This window comes from Aptenodytes forsteri, unplaced genomic scaffold (genome assembly GCF_000699145.1).
Source record: "Aptenodytes forsteri isolate BGI_AS27 unplaced genomic scaffold, ASM69914v1 Scaffold404, whole genome shotgun sequence".
Classification (NCBI taxonomy): domain Eukaryota; kingdom Metazoa; phylum Chordata; class Aves; order Sphenisciformes; family Spheniscidae; genus Aptenodytes; species Aptenodytes forsteri.
In genome coordinates, this window is record NW_008795629.1 from 5,011,754 (window position 1) to 5,020,733 (window position 8,980).

General features: G+C 44.1%; 1 protein-coding gene across 1 annotated transcript in view; it reads left to right on the forward strand.

The window, feature by feature from the left end:
- Positions 1 to 8,980, forward strand: part of DIS3L2 (DIS3 like 3'-5' exoribonuclease 2) — a 200,003-nt gene that overhangs the window by 113,914 nt on the left and 77,109 nt on the right. The window contains exon 11 of the mRNA XM_009282384.1: positions 3,678 to 3,790. Coding sequence (XP_009280659.1) covers positions 3,678 to 3,790 — 113 coding nt within the window. The remainder of the gene's footprint in view (positions 1 to 3,677; positions 3,791 to 8,980) is intronic.

Consider the following 8,980-nt stretch of genomic DNA (forward strand, 5'->3'; position numbering starts at 1 on the left):
ACGTTCGGAGTGATGGCGTTTGTCTTCCCAAGTAACCGTTACACGTGATGGAGCCCTGCTTTCCTGGAGATGCCTGCCGATGGGAAGTAGGGAATGAATTCCTTGTTTTGCTTTGCTTGCGTGCGTGGCTTTTGCTTTACCTATTAAACTGTCTTTATCTCAACCCATGAGTTTTTCTCACTTTACCCTTCCAATTCTCTCCCCCATCCCACTGGGGGGGACTGAGCGAGCAGCTGTGTGGGGCTTAGTTGCCGGCTGGGATTAAACCACAACAGTGGCAACAAATCCTGTCCTGCTTGCACAGAGCGTTGGCTCAAGAGGAGCTTTGGTGGCTGAGTGCCCAGCCCTTTCCCTATTTCTACTTGCAGACCTCAGGAGGAGAGCTCCTCTTTGCAAATGGCCTCATTATTGCGTTTTGCAATGCATAGCGTATTTTCAAATAACACTCCTGTCTCCCATCCATCTCTGTTGCCACGTCTCTGTATTTGCAGAGGGGCTAATAGGGTACAACTGGTTAATAAAACATGTGTTGCTTGATTCTAAACTGCATTCCCTGTTGCTAAATATCTCCCACATAGCAGCTTCGTAGTGGTGGACTTCGAATGGGATGACAATTTTGCACCCACTTTCAGATGAAATGATTTTAAATGAAAAATCCCAGAGATCCTGAGTGCAAGAAGCCATCCAAGTGCCTTCAGCATTTTTCATTGCACTAGATGCTTCCTTCAGCTCTTGCTTTAATATCAGCATATGAAGTGTCTGGCTTAATCTCCTCTACATTCTTATGTAAATTCCTTTAAAAAAAAAAGTCCTTAAACTGGTAGTGTATACCTAGCTTTAGGGGTTGTTGAGCAGCTTTAGCTTCACTGTAGGAGAATTTTAAATTTGGGGTGAAGCAAGTCTGTGGTTTGTAAAGTACTCGTTTCTGTAAGAAATTTAGGGTATAAAATCTATCATGATGGAGAGCTACATGCCAAGACTTGAAGCCTCTGTTTGCTGGAAAAGTAGATTTCTTCATCAAAATGAAGGTGGAGTAGGCCATGTGTAGCAGCCTGTGGTGTGTGGTCCATGTGGTGTCCACCCTTTCCCCCTTTTCTCTGCTCTCTGACAAGACTTTTTCAATAAACGAGTGCTGGTTTAACTCTCTTTTCCTTTCATTCAGGCCACATTTTCTTTTTTCCTTGGGAAATAACACAAGACTTACAACATGAAATGTTCCTTTTGTGACTTTGTCATAAAAATTAATGAGACTAGAAAAACTGTTTGTGGACCTGGAAGAGAATCCTAGTGAATAGTATTTCTCTATCCACAAAACTCTTTCATTTTAATTAGCAAATAAACCAGGAGAGAGCAGTAGGCAGGTATTTCTGTGCAGGCTTGGGCTGGTATTTTGTCTAACACATTCAAAAGCAGTGATTTGAGAGAAATCTGATTGGTTGGTCTCTGTGCTGTATCTTAACTTCTCTTGGTCTGAATTTTTTGGGGGTGAGGGAGATAGGGTGATTCATACTTGAGCAAGACAAACCCGAGAGCTGCCAGTTTGCATTATGTCAATGTATGTAAGAAAATATTTAGATAGAATTTCCATTAAAAGTTCAAAAGCAGGGGGCTCATGCTGACCCCGGCTTTTAGAAGCTCTGGTGGGAAACCTGAATGAAATGTAACTCCGCTCAATGTGTTTTCGTTGGCTAACTCCATGTTTTATTATCTCATGCAATGAGATCTTTCTTGGTTTGCCGATTTTCTACCAAGGACAAAAAGTTCATGTATGTAACAGTGCACATATTGAATTAAAGTACGATTAAAGGCATGATGTAATGACCCCCTCTCCTTTTCCTTTCGTCAATATTTGCCTGCAGGGTCAATACATTACAATATTGACTTCAAAGTATTCAATATTTTTTTGCCTTCTGAGTGTGTTGGCTTCAAGTGCGTGTAATATTAAACCTGTTGGTTGAGCTGTTGGTCTAAGACTTACTGTCTAAGTAGTTTCAGGCTTGGATGCCTAATCCTTGTAGAGCAGCTTTCAAGGCATGTGATAATATCATAACACAGCTGTAGGCAGCTTTCTGAGGTGAACCATTTAATCTGCAGTCTTTTCTCCCAGCTTCCTAACGAGTGGTGGAATTTGTCCCTTGGTGTGCAATGGGATTATTGCCCTCTCCCCCTGCTGCCATCATATTTACTCTCTGCAGGACCTTCCAGTGACTGTAGGTTATGTGGACAAATCTAAACCCCAGCGCTCTCGTCTTCCATGTGTGTTTCTGCTGCCTTTACATCTGTGCTCTGTTGAGTGTACAAAAGCAGCACAAAAAGCAAGATAATACTTTACGTACTTAAAGTGCTGCACAAACATGGCTTGCTAAAGTTAAGTTAAAATCGTTACGAATTCAAACAGTTGCATAGGGCGGGTGCTCACTTATCTGAACTCCCAGCTGGGGGCACAGTGGGCTGGGTGGCTCTCCTAATACGAGCTTGAACCTTCTCATGCTTCCTCTTCGCCTGTATACATTTCCATTCTCACTCTGCTGAAATCCAGCACTGGTACCCGTCAGAAGGGCACACGGGCCGATGTACTGCGTAATGACAGCAGCTATTAACAATTTATCCTTCAAAAATGTGACACTCTAGAGAAAGGCTTTGATAATATTCCTTGCGAGGCATATAAACAAACAGGATTGTCACCAGCGTGGTATCTTATTACGTTGTCTTCTTAAAAAAATTAGGGAAAGAAAAAATATTTATAGATACCAAGAAGTTAGTGAATTCCTCTAAAGAACCAAATGTTATAATTAGGAACCTGCTGCACTTAGAACTATTCTACAAATAAGCACCTCAAATCTAGCCTAGTCCTTCCAGAGAAAACAAAGGTCAATAGGCTTCTTTGAGGATTAGCAAACCAGAATTTCTTGGACCAAAGTACTAATTACTTCCAAAGCTGAGTATGATCGCTACTTCCAAATCCAAATTATTGCCAAAACCTCATGATAAACCTCAGTAGTACTCCTCTCTAGCCTAACTTTTGAATTAAGATACTTCTAGACTGGACTCTAAGGATAAAAAGCCTAATCTGAAGGGAAGGCAGGATAACAGTGGGAATATTCTGCTTGTGGAAGGCTGTGCTTCTGCATAGCCTGATACGAAGTCACTGAAGACTTCCCAGGTCCCCAGCAGCAATTTGGGCTCAACCAGGGTGAAGTGGAAACAAGTTCAGCTCTGAGAACCCAAAAGCGTGTGTGACCTGCTGCTCCATACCTAGGAAATGGTGTCCTGCATTGCCTGTGTGCTTGTAAGGTGGGGTCCCATATTTCTTGCTTACTGTTGTCTGACAGCAAAGGGATGAGGACTGGGCTCACTATTACAAGCTCCTAGTTGGAAAGACTTATCCACATGGTTTTTAAGCGTTTTCGCATATCCACCGCTGTGCTTGAGGATTCACTTGTATGTGTATTCACTCGTATGTTGTAGCCACAGTGGCTGTGAATTTGGTAGGGTCCTGAGAGACCACAGTTTTCATCTCAGATGGAAGAAGTGGACAGAAGTATCATTTTTGTGAGGTCTAGGCATAAGGCAAAAAGGTTACAGTAGCACTGGGAGAGGAGGGAGAGGGGTCAGAGTTAAATATGTCAGCAGTTCATTTCTACCTGCAGCCTACTGACTTCCTTGTGTAATTTCAGGGAACTTTGAAGTGGGTGTTCACATCGCAGATGTAAGCTACTTTGTACTGGAAGAAACAGCACTGGATAAAGTAGCAAGCGAAAGAGCAACTAGTGTCTATCTAGTGCAAAAGGTAAGGACAACTCTTCCTTTTTTCGTCTGACAACTGTGTCTTCCATTTACCATAAATTCATTTTAAAGGTTCATTTTCAGATGGCTGCAATCAAAATCTGGCTATTATTGCAGCAAACCTACAAAAATGAGTAAATTGATGCAAACGCAAGAGCTAACATACCTGCTGACTACCTTGGAGCTTATGGAGAGAGCACGGGGTGAAGCAGCAGTTTGTGACCCTGTGTCTGTGGGCAGAGACCCGGGTGTGCCAGGGCTTGCCAGCTCAGGAGCAGCTCCGTGTGAATGGGACTCTGCTGATCTGGAGCTAGTTCAGGGCCCAGAGCTGCATAGCTACATTTGCACTGTGCCTGTGCCAAGCCTGAGATTAAGCCTGACAGACCCACGCTGGCTCGGCTGCTTTGCTGTTGCAGGATTGAAATTTGCAGATGTGGTGGCGGTGGAGAGTTTTATTTTTTTCTTCAGTGCAGTACTAGTAGCTAACCTCTCCAAGAAGTGGATGCACAGCAGAGTAGGGTGTAAAACACCCTATGCAATCTCACATTTTGAAGTACAACAGTATTTAATGACTTTTCTTTTATCTGGGTATCCTAAATACTGGAAAAATGCGTTCTTTCATCATGCAGTGAAAAGATATTTGAAATTGTACAGATTTTAGTGTAACAGAATCAAATGTTAAAGTCAAGTTTAAAGTTGACTTCTAAACTTTAAAAATGAGCAGGTTCAAGTTTAACATTATTGGAAAGGAAACATCCAGGTTTTGTCTGTGCCTGTCTCATTTTCAGTTGAATGTGCAGAAACATTTCCTAGTTCATCAGACACTGCCGGCACTGTGCGTGCAGGGAAGCCAGGAAGCTTCCAGTTAGCATCCTGTGTCGGCCTGAAGCATCAGCTGCATGAAGAGGAGTCTTGAGGCAGTCTCATAAGAGCAGATTAATCTGCCTCTCCCCACGCTCCCATTCAGTCAGGCTGAAGTCCTTGTCTCCGCAGCCTTTTCCGGGATGACAGGGCATCTTTGGTATAATAAACAAACATATCCTACTTGCTGTTTAGGATTAGGAGTGATTCTTCCCCTCCCTTCCTGGATGTTCCCAGGCTTGCTATCCGGGGAGGGTCTTGTAATGATGCTTGTTCCAATAGCTTACTGTGTCCTCTCCACACTTTCCAGATGATAAAATGATTTCTTTTACGCTATTGAAATCAAATTAATGGTTTGATATCAAGCTGTTAACCTGTAGTAGCTGTTCTGTAATTTTCCTTGGGTAGAAATAGCAAGGCTCAGCTTCAGGGGGTCTCAGTGAGTCTGGTGGATTTTCCGTCTCTGTGGGTATGGGTTGCGTGGAATAGCCGTGATAGCAATGCAGAAATGCCCAAGCTGGGTCAGTGGTAGCGAGGCCAACAGCACAAAGGTGCTGCAGTGCGGGACCAAATTACCAGTGACTTGCTGTTCTCCGGGAGTGGGAAGCAATGCGTATCTCATGAAAACAGCAGTTCTGGCACCAGAGTCTTCCCAATCCTACAGTCTCTCCGGTGATAAGCCCTTGGCTTCTGCAGTGCTCTGCTTCCACCTCTGATGCATGACTCAACGGCCGTAGCTCACTATGGGAGATGTGGGCTGGCCCAGGAGGAATGTCACTGCAGGGCAGCAAAGCTGTAGTCCAGGAAGATGTTGTGGCAGTATTTCCAAGTCAAAATACTGTGGTTTGAAGGCATGTGATTTTTTTTTAAAGGGAGAAGGAAGATTTTTATATAGAAAGGAGACATTTTTCAGGAAAGTCTAGTTGAATTCAAAAGTTAATTGAATTTTCTTTCAAAGCACTTTTTCCCCCCAGCACTACCAGTCAGTCACATCTGATGCCGGCATAAGTTATCTGTTGCCCGTAATCTTCAATAGCTCTTCAACTACCTTTGCCCAACTGTCAGGATTAGTGTTTTACCCACGCTTCTGCCTGGCAGAAAATATATTTTAAGAGTGCAAACTAGGTTAGGTGATGAAATGGTCAATATTTTAATTGCGAGAGATGAAAAGGAGAGAGGGGATGGGCAAAGGAAAGCAGCCACGCTGTCTGAAACAAGGTGGTAGCATGACTCTTGTAGAAAATATGCTTTCCCTTGATGGAACTGATTCCTAAGACAGCTGCGATTCTGCTAGAGGTTAGCACCATGCTAATCTTCCCAAAGAAGTTAAATAAAGCCACATATTTAATTTTCCTGAACCATATACCCAGAACAGGAGTTATTGTGTAATTGCTAGTGGTCTATTTAATAAAAGTCAAAAGTTTTTGAAATAAGAGTGTATCAGGTTTTAAGAAGCAAGAAAACCTAAACAGTTTCCCCTCTTTGGCACATCTTATAGTGTTATTTTAGGTGTGAAGCAGCTCAAGTGAGAGGTCAGACATAAATCCCTATAATATTTTATTGGTCCTATTTTATACTGGAGATCAAAGATCGGAACTGTAAGCCTATCTTCATGTTGAGTCCGAGGACTTAGAGACATTCACTTTTGACACCAGCAGGTTGTCAGGGTGTTGATATTTTGATAATCTCAGGCTGAGTAACAAAGAGTTGCTCGAAATCTGAATTCATGGAAGTGTTGATACAACTCTTGAGCAGAAATCTTGGCTCATAAACAAATTGCCTATTTCCTTTGAGTGTCTTTTAGTGTGTAAGCAAGAGGCTTGCTGAGCCCACCCCATTGTTGGACCTCGGCGTCCTCCTCCCAGCTCTGGGGAGAGCAGCTGATGGAAACTCTCAGTTAATACAATCCCTCCCCATCGGACCAGCGGTGGGAGAAGGGGTGACCCTGGGAGTCAGAGGTGGTTGTAACCAACCCGAACCAAGCCTGAGTGGGCAGCCAAAGCAGCACACCAGGAGAATGGGGTTGTTTGAAGGGAGCAAAACTGCCCACGCGACTTTGTGGAAGTAAGGGGTTATTCTTAACCAGAGTTTGTTCCCTTTTCCCCTTGGTTGACAGATTGATTTTCCCCTTCTGTTCCTTAAAAAACTGCTACAGCGACTCCATTGATGAGACCTGCCCTGGCTAACCCGCTCTGAACCTGGCCGGTGAGTCAGTCCTGGCTGCAGCAGATGTTTCTGATTTTAAAGGGAACGGGGAGTTTTATCATCCCAGTATGCGTGTGCTCCCTCCCACTGCCCGGCTCCCTAGGAATGAGTCCGAGGCTGGAAACTTGCATTTGGTTTCTGGAAGCACTTTATTAGCTGAAGAGGCAAAACAAAACAAAACAACAGGCTCTCACAAGCAGGAGGTTAGATCTTCCCATGTCCAAAGCAATTCCACCATGCAGAGGAGCCAGCTGCTAAGCGGTGTGGCCGGCCATGGTTACAGGTCCATGTGTTTTATAACCCTGGGATGACGATGTGTAGGAAACCCCCCAGCCCTGGCGGTGCCTTCTCTTACTCTGGTTTTCCCTTGCTGCCCACGGCTTTGGTGTGCCGGGACGCGTGGCTGCCTGCGGGGAGCCGACAGCGTGGAGGGGAGGCTGTCAGGCAGTGCTGGAGCACTAAGTCTCAAGCTGTGTATGGTAGCGCTGGAGATTTCGCATGTACGACTTGGAAATAGGGAGAGAGAAATCTGTCTGTAATTTGATTTGAAATGCAGACCCACAGCTGCGAGCATTGTGGATATCAGCCTTTCACTCCAAGAAGTGCCCTTTCCAGTGTCTCTTAGGCCCTGCTAGGCTTGTGGGGAGAGATGATGTCTTTTACTAGTCTGACTGATAGAGGGGGATGAAAACCAGACAAGCTCTCGCCACCCAAGCCTTTCTTCAGCCCTGTTTTCTATGATACATTCATTAGAAAGGATTTCCTGGGGGCCGTAGGTCCTTTTTTTCATCGTGAAAGTTTTTCCCCCTAGCCCTGCTGGGTCTCTCCAACTGCATTTCTAGATTCAACTACATTTATACACCCCCCTGTTCCAGCTGTATGATCCCTGTATAAGCCCAGGTGACTTTACTTCCACCTGCAGTAAAATCAAGCTGAATGATGTAATCCCTGACATAGGCACATCCTTAGCAATTTGCTAAGGAAACCACTTCACGCTGGAGGTGATATCCCTCGGCAGTGTTTCAGCTAGCTGGATTTCTGCGTGCCGTGGCACTTTGCAAGGCAGCTGGCAGACGCCGCTGTCTCTTGGCAGACAGTCACGGGAAGGGCAAAGCATTTAAAAGATGCCGGGCAACCTCTGGATTATTTGAGGCGATGCTATGCAACCCTGATATTCTGCAAATCTGGGCATTAAAGACGTACTTAGGGAAATCTCCTCTTATCCTGCGTCTCCTTCAGAAAGAGATGGAGATAATCCTATTGCAAAAGTTCCTTCTGGGCAGCCCCTGGGATAACTCCTGAAACATCTCGCTCTCCAAATGTGACACAATTGTGACATCTTTGGATGTTAAATGCTGGGCTTGCAACTACTAAGAATCCTTTCAGCCTGTGACGGTATAATGTTAAGGAAAAAGGAAATGTGTATTTATAACTTAAACTTTGGTGCTTTGTGACAGTTGGTTTATTCTCTGTGTAGAGCGTGAAGAGGAATCGTGATGTTAAAGCAGAGGGAGGCAGTTAGCCAAGACTGTCGTGATGTTGAAAACAGGTTTCTTCTTTTAATTCAGTAAGGTAGATAAAACTGAAATACCTTCAATGCAAGGTGACATTGTCTTATGTTATATATGTATTTGCTGAGCCCAGGAAAAGGTTGATTGAATTCTTGCTCTCCTGTGAGGCTTCCTCCATGGCTTGGGTTAAGTTACTTTGCCTAAAGTTTCTCTCCTGTAAAACAAGGGTAACGCGGGTTGATGCTTCCCTATTTAACAGTAGGTTTGTTACAGCTAATTGCTTGGTGAGTGTTTAGTGCTGTAATTATGATCTGAGTTAAAGCTTTGCTTGTGTTTCACATCATTGAAAGCCCTTCCATAGCATTATAGCCTCTTGAATCGGATATTAATCCTGCTCAAGTGCACTTAAAACAAGCATCCTGTTGTTTCGTTCGGGCTGTTCTTCTTGGATGAGCTTTCATGTTTCATGTAGGCATTTTTCTAGCAGACTGTTATTGCTTCGGGAGATGTGAAGGGAAAGAGGATGTGCTAAGGTACAAAAATACTCAATAAGTACAGACCGTTATCAGATAATCAATCATGGGGGGGGGGGGGGGGGAGGGAAAGCAGTAAACAGA